The sequence below is a fragment of the Muscardinus avellanarius genome (genome assembly GCF_963383645.1).
Source record: "Muscardinus avellanarius genome assembly, chromosome: 12".
NCBI classification, from domain to species: Eukaryota; Metazoa; Chordata; class Mammalia; order Rodentia; family Gliridae; genus Muscardinus; species Muscardinus avellanarius.
In genome coordinates, this window is record NC_137798.1 from 52348564 (window position 1) to 52363816 (window position 15253).

At 34.3% G+C, this 15253-nt stretch overlaps 1 protein-coding gene across 2 annotated transcripts in view; it reads right to left on the reverse strand.

Annotated features, from left to right (window-relative positions):
* Window positions 1-15253, reverse strand: part of MDGA2 (MAM domain containing glycosylphosphatidylinositol anchor 2) — a gene marked incomplete at both ends in the record, with an annotated part of 848361 nt that overhangs the window by 481191 nt on the left and 351917 nt on the right. For both annotated transcript variants that reach the window (XM_080707341.1, XM_080707342.1), the window contains one exon: window positions 11360-11499. In XM_080707341.1, the coding sequence (XP_080563467.1) occupies window positions 11360-11499 (140 nt within the window). The remainder of the gene's footprint in view (window positions 1-11359; window positions 11500-15253) is intronic.

A 15253-nucleotide genomic window follows, 5' to 3' on the forward strand; every position in this document is an offset into this window, starting at 1 on the left:
CACAAAAGATATGCATTATTTAATTTTAAAAGAACAGATAATATATATATATTATGGCTTGAATTATGTTCTTCAAAAATATTTTGAGGTCTTAACTCCCAGAAACTTTCAGGATCAAAATGGAATCATGGTTTTCAGGCCATAACTAAAAATCAAGACATAAAAGGAGAAAGAAACTGTAGCCAGAAGTTTATGAAACAGGGGGACTCATAAACATGTGCCTGATAGCAAGAACTATTTGCAGAAATCTCTGCCGGAACCCAGACCTTGCACAAAGTTCACCTCAACCCCACATAAAAAAAATATTTCTGCAAGGATCATTGTCCAACACTATCAGTTTAATTTTGGAGTGGCACCATTCTGACCCTTGTAGGTAAGGATTATAGCATCAAAAGAACTTATGTAATTCTCCTCATTTCACCTTTAAACATTTGCCCTTGCCTTATATAATCTTTGGATATACCAATGTTATTATGGCACACATATTCATATTGCAACAATCTGCTGTTCCCAAATAAGTTTTATTATTCTTTTGAGAATCTTTCTGTGACTGTCATGTGAGTTGACATTTGAAAAGAGTCACCGTTAGTTGAGAATATTGCAGCAGGGTAAACCCATAATCTGCTACAACTGGTGTTTTATAAGAAGAAAATGCTATGTGAACACAGGAGCACACATGTGCCTTTGATAACATGACTGAAAATCACAGAACGCCAAGTGTTGATGGCTGCCACCAGCAGCTAGGAAAAGGGCAGGAGGAATTCCACCCAGAATCTCTAAGGGGAAAACAGCCATGCTGACATCCTGATTTCAAAATTCTAGTATATATTCTGTTGTTCTTAAACCACTTCATTTGTCCATCCGTCCGTCCTTCCTTCTTCCCTCCCTCCCTCCTTCCCTCCTTCCCTCCCTTCCTCCTTCCCTCTCTCTCTCTTTCTTTCTTGTACCGAAGGTTGAACCCAGAAGCATTTACCTTTGAGCTACACTTACAGCCCTATTCTATTTCTAATTTGGAAGCAGGGTCTCACTAGGTTGATGAGAGTCTCAGCAACCTACTTGCTGAGACTGTCCTCAAAACTGAGATCCTCCTGTCTCAGGCTCCCAAGTACAGGGATTAGAGATGTGGGTCATCACACTCCACCCCTGTGGTACTTTCTTAACTCAGTCTTAGGTAAAGAATAAAATATATAATCATATAATTTAGGTATATATACAATTTTAGAATTGCCGAACAAGATAAACTAATATCAGTGTCAGCTGATGTACAATTTACATATCTCATAAAATATGTTTATATTTATCCTATATATAAACACACATAATGATTTTGTACTATTTCAAAAAACAATTCTAAAATAATCTAAGTTTGACTGGCTATAAGCCTTCTTGAAGTTATCCACAAAAATTCATTGCTCTGATATTCTGTTTTGTCAATGCAACAGATCACTTATATTTGTTACCATACTCAAAACGTAGGTCTTTAAAAGTTCATTTTAACAAATACAGAATTTCTATGGCACAAAGAAGGCACAAATTAACAAAGTATTTTGCTCAACTCAGGTCTACTCAATGTCACTTAATGATTTCTGTCAAAGGCAAGTTAGGTAAAAAAAAAGGGGGGGCAGGTTGTACAGAATAATGTTTTTTCATGTACCACAAGAATGCCAAGAAGCATAAAAAGAAAAAAAAATCAATGTTTGCTGATGGAGAAAGATAAAACTGTCAAGAAAATAAATGCTATTTTTAGTTTTCTTATCCTTGGCACTAAGAGAAAATCAAAAGATTAACTATTCCTAAAAAAGAATTGATTGAATCCTTCTTAATAACTGTTTACTCATTTTTCTGTTAGAATTACTCATATTTTATAAGCACTTTCCTTACGTATCATAAGTTAACATCCTCAGATTATAGAAAGATTATTTTTATTACTTATTGATTTTGTTTGAAGTGTCTCTGAGCATTTCAGGAAAAAACTGTGATGAGACTAATTTAGAATAAATGCATCATATTTGTACCAGAAGTGCTATAGATTATTAATTACCATGGGTAATATATTTGTTACCATAGAAGTGAATAGGCAGTATTTTCTGCAATTGGAATTCAATTATTGAACTTAATACTCACACCTTCATATTTTAAAGTCACCCCAAAGATATCTATTAGATTAAGCGATTTGAAAGTTTAAGTAAACCCAATTGTCTTAATTAACATCTTTAATATGCTGCAACTACACGAAAATGATAGATTTGACTCAGGTAAATTACTACTACATTAATTTTCCTGCTAGTTTTTAAGGTTAGTATGAGTGGGTATAACTAACTATAAACGATCATTTACAACATGTTGAATGTGCTCAGGTGACTCATTTTCTAGGCACACTCAGAAACACACACACACACACACACACACACACATATTTAAAGCACATTCATAATATAGAATTCTAAAAATATACCAACTAATTTGATTTGTCCACAGCTCAGCAACTGCTAAGCAAAAAATATTAAAAATATGAGGAAAAACTATGTTGTGGGATATCTACTATTTAGTGATCTCTTTAGTGGAATCACACATCTTTGATTCATGTCAACTATATTATGCTAACAGTAAATACAAAATCTAATTCATCAATGCCATCTAAACATCTACATTAAGGAATTAATAAATGATACTTTTATAGATACAAATAATACAGAGAATGTTGTCGTAGGTATATGTTAATAGACAATACTGATTTCCTCTATCTTTTTCAAAGACCATGATAATCTTAAAATACTTATTTTATGTCATCTTCTATAATACAACAATGGTAATTATCTTATCACTACTACAAATATTATATTTTATTAAAATTATAGACTTCCAGAAGGAGATATCTAATATCAAAACCCCAAACAATCTGTATGTATAATTATCTTGAATTTATGCTTTGAGATTCATTTTGTGGTCTCTCACAAGATCCAGTTGGGACCATAAAAGAATGTAAGAAGCAGTGTTGTCAAAAACAAAAAATCCCGAGTCTGTATTTATGTCACAAATCCCCATCACTCAAAAGCCCTTGTGCATAAGATTGCAAACTTACATTTAACTCAAATAAAAGACAACATTTTAAGAGATGAAGAAAATAGAACAGGAAACTATAGTCTAGATTGCTAAAACTTTCTTTTGATTTTCCTTTCTTAATTCAGATGTTGAAATCCTATCCACCAGGCTGATAGTAATACAGGTGGACCTTTGACAGGTAATTAGATCTTGAGGGTGGAGCCCTCAGGAGTAGGGTTATTGTCATTACAAGAAACCACAGAGAGTACCTTTGCCCCTTCCTCCAAGTGAGCTTAGAGTGAGAAGAAAGTCTAATATGAAGCTAGTTCTATCCAGACATGGATTCTGCAAACATATTGATATTGGACGTATCAGTCTCTGGAATCGTGAAATAAATGCTGTATGTTGTTTATAAGCTGCACAGTTTAGAGTATTTTGTTATACTAGCACATATGGACTAAAACATATTCCCATGCTAATTATGTAATATCAAAGTCAAGAAAGTAAAATCAAATCACAACTAAACAGCACAAGGTGAACAGAAAGAGAGACGTTAAGGTAGGTGTACCAATACCTCTTTATTAGGCATTAGTCCAAAGCATGGTGATGTCTGTTCCTACCAATGTCTCAGGAAAGAAAATCTGTGCCAGGAGCTTACAAGTAAAGAGTTTAATTTGAGAACGAATCTTAGAGAAACAAAGTAAGGGATTAGGAACAGTGACAGAGGAAAGAAGAAAAAACTATTAAAAGAAAGAGTTACTGTTCTGGCCATTACTGGGAGTGACTAGGAGCCTTTGAGAAGTCACATACAACATGCCCTAGGACTGCCTGGCAAAGAAACAGAAGAAAGCATGTATCAACTGAATACTACTCCCTATGGACCAAAGAACTTTTCAAACAGCAATTAGACAATGCTATAGAAAGTTTAGTCCTGTGCTCCAAAATCTAAAGTCCTGTTCTATGATTTTCCTCTTAGGAGTGAACAAAGACTCTACACAGCATCCATGTCCAACATCAAAAATGATATCAAACGTGATAGAGCACGTTGCTCAAACAGCAAGGCAGTTTATCTACAAACCTGGACTTGCTGCAGAGTCCTCTCTTCCTCTGAGCTCTATTGGAAACTAACCACCTTTAGAGTTAACTAAGTGATTTGGAGCTACATTTCAAACATAGTATATGTAGGCTCAAAAATATAAAGAGGCCTACATTCTTCTGGCCCTGATCATGAGGGGCAGAACCTATGAGAAGATAAACAATGCCAGGATATAATAAATATAGTAGGAAAGCATAATGGTCTGTAGATTACTAGGACAGTACAATTGTCCGTGCACTATGATGTTACAGAGAATGAGCGTTAACTCTGATCCAGAGCTGGCATATACATGTAGATTACTGTCCATCCTACATAAAGCAGTATTTTTAACATAACACTCTTGAAAATTAAAAAAAAATTCATTTTTCAGATACTGGTAAGATAACTGCTAGTGCAGAGGATGTGTTTATTTGCTCAAGTAAAATTTTCTCATCTGGTGTGGTTTGGTTGTCTATCACTGTTTTTCATAATGTCATAATCTACCTGCCTTTTTATGTATCTTACACATAAAATTAGCAGGTACTTGATAGAGAGCACTAATTCTATATTTTCATGTCTTAAATGGTAGCATTATTTACCTCAGGAAGCAGTATTGCTAACAGTTTCATATATTGGCTCAGGAGGTATAATTTTATGGTATTCTACTGGGTTTTCCCTACCAAAATGGCTCTGAATTATTCCACAGGTCATATAACCAATGTAAGGATTCTGCCAGCTGCTCAGTCTGTCCATCTCAATTATACATGGGATCTGTGATAAATAAACACCAGGGCACCTTATCGGGGCCAGTATTCTAATTATAACCTGACTTCCATAAGCTCCCAATATAACTATATTAACTTCGTAAGTGCTTTGATTTCAACACTATCTCAAACTCTCTCATACTGTAAACAGACATCAAAGCTCTGGTATTTTTTATTTCTCCATAAAAAATAAAATGCTATTAAAAATGGATCCCTTTGGGGAAAGGATTCAGATAGCATTTTTTTTTGTGTGTAATTTTTTTGAAATACTGCTAGGCTTTTTCTCAAGGAAACCTGGGTTCTCCTTCATTAAATGAGTGTTGGCTCCAGGAACTGGTTTAGATTTGGAAATTGAATAAATGGTAATGATTTTCCATTGTGAAGGGAAAACCCCAGTCCCTATGAGGTGCCATTTTTGTCTATTTATTTTATCCAAGCATCATTCTAGCCAGTTACCCCTATCTTTCATCTTGAAAGCCATCATTATCTTTTATACATCACCACAATGTCCTGTTGATAAAAGCACTGTCACTGCTACTCTGACCCTTTTTTCTGATTTATATCCACTTGAGAATGTTGGCCAGAATTCTGCCATTTCAGAAACTTATCCTGTTGACGTTATTTGTTCACTACCATGTGAAATTTCAATAAGCCAATCTTTGCAAAGAAGGCACACAGGCAGCAGTAATGACTTCAAACCAAAAAATTGGCTACCAAAATATACTAAAATTTTCATCATGCTACAATATCACTTTGTAATCTGCATAGAAGATTTGCAAAAGTAAAAACAACAATAATTCTGCAATAGCTTTGATAACAGAGAGAGAGATTTTCTCTGTGTGTGTGTGTGTGTGTGTGTGTGTGTGTGTGTGTGTGTGGTACTAGGGATTGAATCTAGAGGCATTCTCTCTCTGATCTACAGTAACAGCCACATATATAATACATATAATATAAAGAGATATATATTAAATATATATAATTTTTGAAACAGGTTCTTGCTACGTTTATAAGACTATTTTCTAATCTGTGGTTATCCCTACTATTCTGTAAATCAAAACATCTGGTTTAGGTTGGGTGGTATGTAGCTGGACTGCTCTTAGCTCAGCAGCAGACATCTACTGCTCAGTCTCCAGCACTGTGTAGAAAAAGCAAAATAAGCAGTGGTAACAACAAAGAAAGCAAACCACATACAATAAAACCTAAGTAAAAACTATAACTTTTGCAATACCAACAACAAAGAAATAGTGGAGACCGAAATAATAATTAACAAGCTAAAATTAAGAAAGAAAAAAGGGAAAACAAACTAAAACTTAAAACATTCAAAAAGATTAAAGGGAGAAAACAAGGCAGAAGCAGATAGTAAAAGTAAAAATATAACTAAAAAATAAAAAAGAAGAAAAGAAAAAATATGAATCTAATAAAGGACTGCATACAAATAAAAAGTATATGTATAGCTTGACTAAACAACAGATAAAAAAAATATAAAAGAGTCAATACAAAATGAAAGTATTGTTTCCACGTAGGTTGTGGATCCTGTAGGCAAGGACAGATGTTCCTTATCTATGTCAACCAGCATTTCATTCTTTGTTTTCTATGTCATGTGCCTCTTGGAGAGAGCAAAGGCTGGGAGTTATCACCCCTTCTTTCTTATTTTTCTGTTGCTTCCCAGATGACCAGTAGCAGTGAATTGGTACCAGGGTGGGCTGGAATAGCACACAGCCATCCTGTATGTATGAGCGTGGAACAGCACATTCCAGCTGTAGAAATCTGCTCCACAGTGGAAGGTTCAATTCACTCAGTAGAGATCTTTATTATTTCTTGGGTTAGTGCTTCTGATACACATAAGCATCTCTAAAGAATGGTTTTCAAATCTATTTCAGCAATGAAAAATACTATTAAAACAAAGGCTTATCCAGAATATCAACATAAAACACAAGAATGAAAGAACTGCTTTGGTTCATCCACATTTCGGGAGGAGGGTGGTATTTTGTTTTCAAAATAAGAAGAAAAGGTCAGTGTCTTTCAACCTGTCAAATATGAATACTCATGTTTATTATTAAAACAAATTTAAGGTCCTCCCATTATAAAGGTTAAAATAAAAGTGTTTTTCTCTCTGAGAAATCTGAAATAAAGTATCCTAAAAAGAACTTCTTTTTAAAAGCCTGGCCAAATGTTGGAAAGTTCCAGGGCACCCTGGGCAACTTGTGGGATCTTATCTCAAAATTTTAAAAATAAGAGGAAGAAAGGCTGGGGATGTAGCTCACAGGTAGAATGTTCCTGGATTCAATTCCTAGCACCAAACACACACACACACACACACACACACACACACGCACACGCACACGCACACGCACATGCACACACACACGTACACAATCTGTCATACTTTCTCACATGACCTCATTTTAAGAATTATACAATATAATTAAGATCCCAATATTTATTTGGGTAGGGAAGATAAAAAGCTTATTTTATTCATAAGGAAGAAAAAATGTCTTGAGGTCAATCAAGGACAAATTGAACAACATAAAGAAGCCCTCTCATATCAAAATGCACTAGAAATTATAGAAGATAAAATAGGATGGCATTGATACAGAGAAGTATTACAGAATACTATAATTTTACTAATGATATAAATAGCATTTGAAAGATTATTATCCTCTTTCAATAAGGTCAAGAGAAAAAGAGAGACCATGGACTAAAACTTCACATTATGAATAAAACAATATTTTGATGATTAAATTGTCAAATGGATAAATAAATATAACCTATTAGAATAAAGCAATATATAGAGAGTATCTTATATGAATATGAAAGAAACCTTGCTGAAGTAGGTATAAAATTAGAACCTAAAATTAAAAACAGTAAAATGACTCATCTTTTAAAAACTAAACCTTGAGCAAAAGCAACATAAATAGCATTGAAAGACAATACTATGAGAAGTAAAATTTACAATATATTTATCAACAATTGAATTAATGTATGCAGTATATAATGTCTCTACAAGTCCATAAAGAAACAAGCAGCTAAGTAGGAAAAAGCAGGAGAAATTATAACCATCCAATAAGCAAACATACATATGATATTTGAGGGATAAATGTGTGGGGAAATGTTTAAATTAAGTGGTGGTTAAACAGTTCAAGTTTAAAATGCAGTCAAGTATAATTTCTTTTTCTCAAACATAAGATACAGTATGTATAGACACGTTTATATATGTACCTATGTATGTTTATAATATAAATTTAACTCAAAAGTGTTCTATGGCATTAGTAAGATGGTTATATTTCCTATTATATAGATTAGAAAACTGAAGGACAGGGAGCAGAGAGGAAAGGAACTCTCCCAAGTCACACTGAGTTCAGGAGCTAGGATTACATACAGGCAGTCTGGTTCCAATGTCATCCTCTCAACCATTCACCATACTGACACCAGGTTTGCTCATTTCCATTGGACACATCAATACCCTCAGGCTACTACCCATCTAAAAACAATATATTTTGGGGGAAAAAAGTTTGAACAGTCTAGAAAAAAAACTCAGCCTTCAGAGAGTTCAGGAAATGGTCAATATTTATGACTCATGCAGCAAGAATTAGCAGCTGATTGAGAAACATGGTGAGGAATAAAACCTCTCTCCCCTCTGCATTTCCCATATCATCCCACTCAGATTAGACAAGTCAGCAAATCATTCAAGCTTCATGATATCAGCCAAGAAAATCACCCTCAGGACCAGGTGCCAACAGCATGCCCTTTAGTCTTTGGCCAGGATGCAAGCCCCAGCTGTTCTGTCGGCTTTCTTTATACAGTTTGTTGACAAAGAAAAGGCCCAGCTAATTTTTCAAACAGGTTATAGAAGCTAAAATGGATTCACCTGCAAACACCAGAATTCTTCTAGGAATGGAAAAAAACAATGATACCCAAAACAATACACTGTTCTCAGAGCCAGAACATATTGAAATGGTTCCAAAAAATGTAACTGCCAAAGGAAAAATTAATGCTCTATTCCTTGCTTTCAGAACTGATTTTGGATTATGTACAGATAGAGATCGTACCCCTGAAATTGAATGTTGAAAGGGAAGATATACAGAGAAAATAAGAAATTTCCAATATCCAGGAATAGCTTGGGATAATTTGGACACAGAACTAAGAAGTCATACTTTCAAGTAAAATTTGGAATTCAGAAGGTGTAGGTTTGGTAATTTCAGCGAAGGAACTGTGAGATTCTCACCGAGACTTCTCTCACCACAAACTGCTTCTCACAAAACTCCTTGTGACTTCTTTTATTTGAACCCTTCTATTCTGATTCAAATCTTCGTTTCTGAAGTTTTATTGCATGGCTTCAAATTTTAAAAATAACAATAAATCATAACAACACTGAATTTTCCCTCAGCTAATACTTGAGTTAATTTTCTAAGATTTCTTAATTTTAATATTTTCCTGGACTCAGTGTTTCTATATAAATTTTGAAGTAAAATTTTTTATATGTCAGTTTATTTGCATCACATTTTAAAAATGATAGCTTCTATCCTTGTATGCTTTCTTTTGGAATCACTTTTTTTAAGCAACTTTGATTATCCTGGATCAAATTTTATTTACTTAATTTTATTAAGACAATTCTAATCTTTATTTTCAGTTAATGGCAAATATTATATTTTAGTCCTTTTATGTTTTAAAATTTTCAATAATTTTAATACTCTAAAGATCAATTTCATTATTTTGCATTTTACTAACAGGGAGCAATTTTACCAAACATATTTAATGATTTCAGTTTAACCATGGTCTGTCCATCTGTCTGTCTTTTCATTTATCTTAAGCTTCATTCTCTGAAATATCATACTTTTATTTGTTCTACAGTATCATACTTTCATTTGTGTGATGCTTTTACACATAAAGTATCATACTTTTTTTTGTGTGGAACTGGGAATTGATCCCAGGGACATTCTACCTCCAAACTGCACCCCCAGTCCTATTCTTTAGTCTTTATTTTGAAACAGGGTCTCACTGAGTTGCAAAGGGCCTCACTAAGTAGCTGAGGCTGTCCTCGAACTGTTATCCTCCTTTCTCAGCCTCCCAAATGCTGGGATTACAAGAATGTGCCACCATGCCCAGCCATACTTTTGTCTATGTATTAATTTGTAGTATTATCTAAAGATCCTTAATTAGTAAGAGTTAAGGAAGACAGAATCTAAAGAAAAGGTGAAAATAGTGAATTCATAAAGTCCCTACATTGATCTTCCTTTTTGAACTTTTTAGCTCTTTTAACCAGAAGCTCTTGTGTGTGTGTGTGTGCTGCTTGGGATTAAACCCAGGGGCATCCTACCTCTGAGGTATACCCTCAGCCCTGTTTTATTTCTTTTGTTTGAAAGTGCATCTCACTAAGTTGCTGAGAGTGGACATGAACCTGCAATCCTCCTGCTTCAGCCTCCCAAGATTGTAGTTAGATTTTAATTTCCACCTACTAACTAAATACCAGTGAATAACAAATTACTTATCATATGTAGATCTGTCTGTTAAATGAGACCTCTTTTCCTGCCAGAGTCAATTACCAATGTGAATTTTGAACTAGCTAGTTTAACTAAATGATAACAAGAATTGTCAATTTAAGAGTAATGCTAGCCGGGTGTGGTGGCTCATGCTTGAAATCCCAGCATTTGGGAGGCTGAGACCAGAGGATGGCAGTTTGAGGACAGCCGTGGCTACTTAAATGAGGCATTCCGTGATTTAGTGAGACCCTGTTTCAAAATAAAGAATAAAAATAGGGAAGGGGATGGAGCTCAGAGGTCAAATGCCCCGGGTTCCATCCCCAGACCCGCAAAAAAAAAAAAAAAAAAAAAGAGTAAAGCATCCTGAAATTCTTTATTTAAATTAGATATTTGCATTCTATATGAATATATACCCTCTAAGCAAACCCTTTCTTTTGCTCCTGCAAGTTTTTTCTTTGCATATTATTGACTATTTTAGTACATTTTGAATGTCTTAATTTTTGTTCCTGCTATTAAATTGGTTTAAGAAACCTGTAACTGGTGGTTCTGAAAGCCTGAATGGATGTGACACCTACAAATATCTGTTTTAAAAATTTATTCTATGAATAAAATGATTACAAATGAGAAAGGTACAAGTGACCTCATGTCTCACATTCTTCCAAGCAAATGCCTTCTTGCTGCAATAATTAAGTCATGCTCCATGTTCTAAAATAAACTCGCTATATGAATTGTTACCAAACTGAGTTATTTTCGTAGTCTTTTTAACAGCTTCCTTAGAAGTGACTTCTAAATCTCTCACAATACGAAAACAAAAATTTCTTGTTTTATCTCATGAACAGAAATACTTGCTCAAATGTTTAGAAATGACTACTCTTGTCCTGCGTTGTGCAATCTTACACTTGAGTTACACATTGATTCAAGTGTAAGTGCATAGAGAATAGTGTAAGCTCAGTCTTCTAAAATAGACAGTTTTCCCGAGGTCACAGTTCGGGACTCACCTGTGGACGCGGATGTCCTGTAACCAGACAGGTCAATTCCAGGGTTTCTCCTTCCCTGATGGTGTAGACCCTTTCAGAGTAGCGCTCTTCTTCAATGTTACAGGCCAGGCCTGAGTGCACAATACGAACGGTGGGGGGAGCTGTCGAGTCAGGAAGAAAAGAGAAAAGAGACTTGTAAAGCTAAGTACAGTTGTCTTCCTAGGAATCATCTTGATTGCTAAGCACGAAGCTTATTATACGTCACCATAGTCAGATCCATCAGTTTTAACAATTTAAGCTACCCCATGGGATTAAAGATTCTGATGGAGAGAAAACTTCACATCTATCTAACAATATATTCTAAACATGGCAAAGGGAAATGCAATGGTGGGGAAAAAAATTGGTGCCTCTGGAAATCACTGTTATTAGAAAACCACATGGTAGAATTTGACTGTTAAAATATGAGTTAGAAAAAATGTGAGTTTTTTTTTTTAATTCAGACTCTAAGAGAGTAAGGAATGCTGAACTAAAGATAGGAAGTGAAAAAAGAAATCAAGGCAATCACCATTGGAAGGGAAAACAGAATTTTTGAACTGAAGACAGTGACATTCAGCACCATCACAGATTAATTATGTCAGTCTCAGGTTGCAAGTAAGATATTAAGAAATAAGAGTTTAGTTCTCTGGAACTAAACCCCAACTTAGTTTACAATATTCACAGGCCTGTATTAATACAAATAAAAGATGACCATTGAGTTAATTGCTAAATCTGTAATCCTGATTCTAGAGGAATTTGGTTCTCATGAAGCTGTCTAAATTCTAAATATAATTTATTCCTACTTCAGTGTTTGAAGACCAATAAAATTTTAGTAGTACTCACTGATATATATCACTGGAAACTATCAATGTGCAAAAACTTCGTAGATGCTGAATATATATATATATATATATATATATATATATATATATATATATATATATATATAAATAAAATTTGTTACTGGAGATGGAACCCAGGGGCATTCTACCTCTGAACTATACCCCTAGACCTATATTTTATTTTTTATTTTGAAACAGGGTCTCACTGAGTTGCAAAGGGCCTCACTAAGTAGCTGAAGCTGTCTGCGAACTATGATCCTCCAATTTCAGCCTCCCGAAGGCTGGGATTACAAGTGTGCATTACCACACTTGGTTCAGGGATATTTGGTAACAAGGAATGCAGCTTGCATCAAGTAGATTACAGACAGCTACTCAGTTCAGATTGGAAAATATCTCCATTTATTATCTCAGTATTTTTTATTTATAATACATTTAGGGTAGAAAACAAAAAAAGTTACTTAAGGAAAATTAAAAGGCATGTAAAGGATTGTGACCTCAAAAATTTCCTGGCAGACAATTTCCATCTAAACAGCAATATTCTTAAAAAAGGCTGTGATTGCTTAAAAACTGGTGCTGGGGTATTTGGGAAATTGTATAATCTAGCATTAAAAAGTCAATAAATCTTATAGAATTTGAAAATGAATTTGGTAATTCTATGAAGGGAAATGAAGAAAAGATTATAAGGTCATTCTATTGGAAAATCCCTTCAGGGAATATTTACTTTGAAAGTAAAATAGAATAGTTTGTTTCCAACACATACTACTTTGCTTTCTATAGCATAAATGGATAGGTCACCAATGCAGCTGAATAATGTAAAAGTGCTATTTTATTATACATCTCAATTTCAGACAGAAATAAAAATGAAAAAGCCCACTTATAGAAATTTAAAAACTGGTTATCTCCATTTCTTTCCATATGTCTAAGTACAATCTTGTTCTTCAACTTTAAAATTCAGGACCCTATTCTCAGTATCGATCATCAAATGAGGTAAAAACCGAACTAGAATAAAAATAAAACATATCTACAAACATATTTTATATTCAACATGCATAAAAACATGCAAAAAGTGTTAAAAATAAATTTCAGAGATTGACACAAAACCCTAATATATGTACAGAAAACTCCAGAAATATGCATTTTTATCAAACTTTTCAGGTAATTACAATGACACTACTTGGACTAGGTTATCAGAAATATTTTTTCTGGATCTTATAAGCATTTGTTGACTAAAGGAAAATACTTCAATGGCTGAAATGCCTTTCTCCTTTAACTTCTTCAGTAACTAAAGTTCATCGTCTACATCACTTCCTTTCCTTGAAAAATTAAATGTCACTTAAACAAATCAAATGTTTAGGTTTGTCTCTAAAACGGATTTATCAGAAGCTTTCTGCCATATCTTTGGACTCTGTCTAGAACTAATAATTTGTTAGGTTGTATGACGCTAGAAATTCTTATCTTTAGTGTTTCTCTGGGTGCTGTAATGTTTCACGCAATGTTCCCTACAAATCACTTCTGACAGTGACCAAATTTAGACTTCAACCTAGGTAAGTCATTTCAACAACGCACTTATTTTGAGACATCTGTTTTATACAATTTTATATATATTATAGAAGTTAACAAACTGACAACATAAATGCTATGAAGAACAAAAATAGAAAAAAATTAAAAATACATCTTTTTCTGGAAATAAATTCCCAGGCTAAACTTAATAAATAATAGCCCACAGGTTTATTAATATATTTAATCATACTGTTACAAGACATATTTTTCAGCTAATTTATACTTGTTATTTTTGTTTTAATTTCTAATCAATGCATTGTATTGTTATCTTAAGATATACCTTTCAAATGCATCACTATGCAAATAAGTTGCTTTATTTAAACCATTTAAATTATATAGTAGGTGATTGTGACATTTACAAGGGTTAATTTTCTCTGTCTTCTATATTTTAACACATTCTTGGAAAAGGTAATTGCCTATGGGCTGTAGTCATCACCAACCTACCACCTATCCTGTAGAAAGATGGAAAATTCAACCAAGTTTGGTTTTCCCCTTGATATTCATTAAAATACACACTTTGGCTGTTCAACAATAAGGAAAACATTTTGGAAATGTCTGATAATTCACTAGTCTGAAGAAGAAGATTTTAAAGGGCCTTAGAACTAATCTAGGCCTGTGATATTCTCATTTCCAGATTAGAGAAGGAAATTCTGTGACCTCAAGATTTTCCTGGCAGAAATCTCCAACCTAAAAGCAGTATTCTTAACAGAGGTTGTGACTGCCTAAAAACTGATGATGTTCTCATTTCTGGATTAGAGAAGGAAAGCTGAAGGACATCACAAGTCCTGTCATAGTCCTCTGGCAATTAGTAGCCTAAATGAACAAAAACCCACTGTTCCAACCAGGTGTGGTGGTGCACGCTTGAAATCCCAGCGCTTGGGAGGCTGAGACAGGAGCATCGCACAGGTTCAAAGCCAGCCTCACTTAGTGAGGCTCTCTGTGACTTAGTGAGACCCTGTTTCCAAATAAAATATAAAATAGGTTTGGGAGTATAGCCTGGAGGTAGAAAGCCTCTGGGTTCCACTCCCAGTACCAGTACCACAAAAAAAAAAAAAAAAGAAAAACACTGTTCCTTTATTATTTTCCCTACATCATGGTGTCTATTAAACTGGAGGACATTATGCTAAGCGAGATTAGTCAGTCACAAAAAATAAAAAAAAATCAGATGCTTTCCCTAATAAGCGAAAGCTAGGCAGAAATGGGTAACAGGAAGGACTCTAGATGAAGAAGGAGATCCTATAGAAGAGCAGTAAGGTGACCTAACTGAGGGGATGGGAGGGGGAAGAGGGCAACTCTCTAAAGCAGATCATGTACTTAAACAAACATATCAAAGTCAATCAATCACTAAGCAAGGCATGGGAAAGAGGAATGGGGAGGGAATGAGGTGGGAATTGGGGAAGGGCTAATTGGATGATGTGTGCATGTATATCTCCACTATCTTTTTCCCCATTAAGATGTATGACTACAATGCACCAAT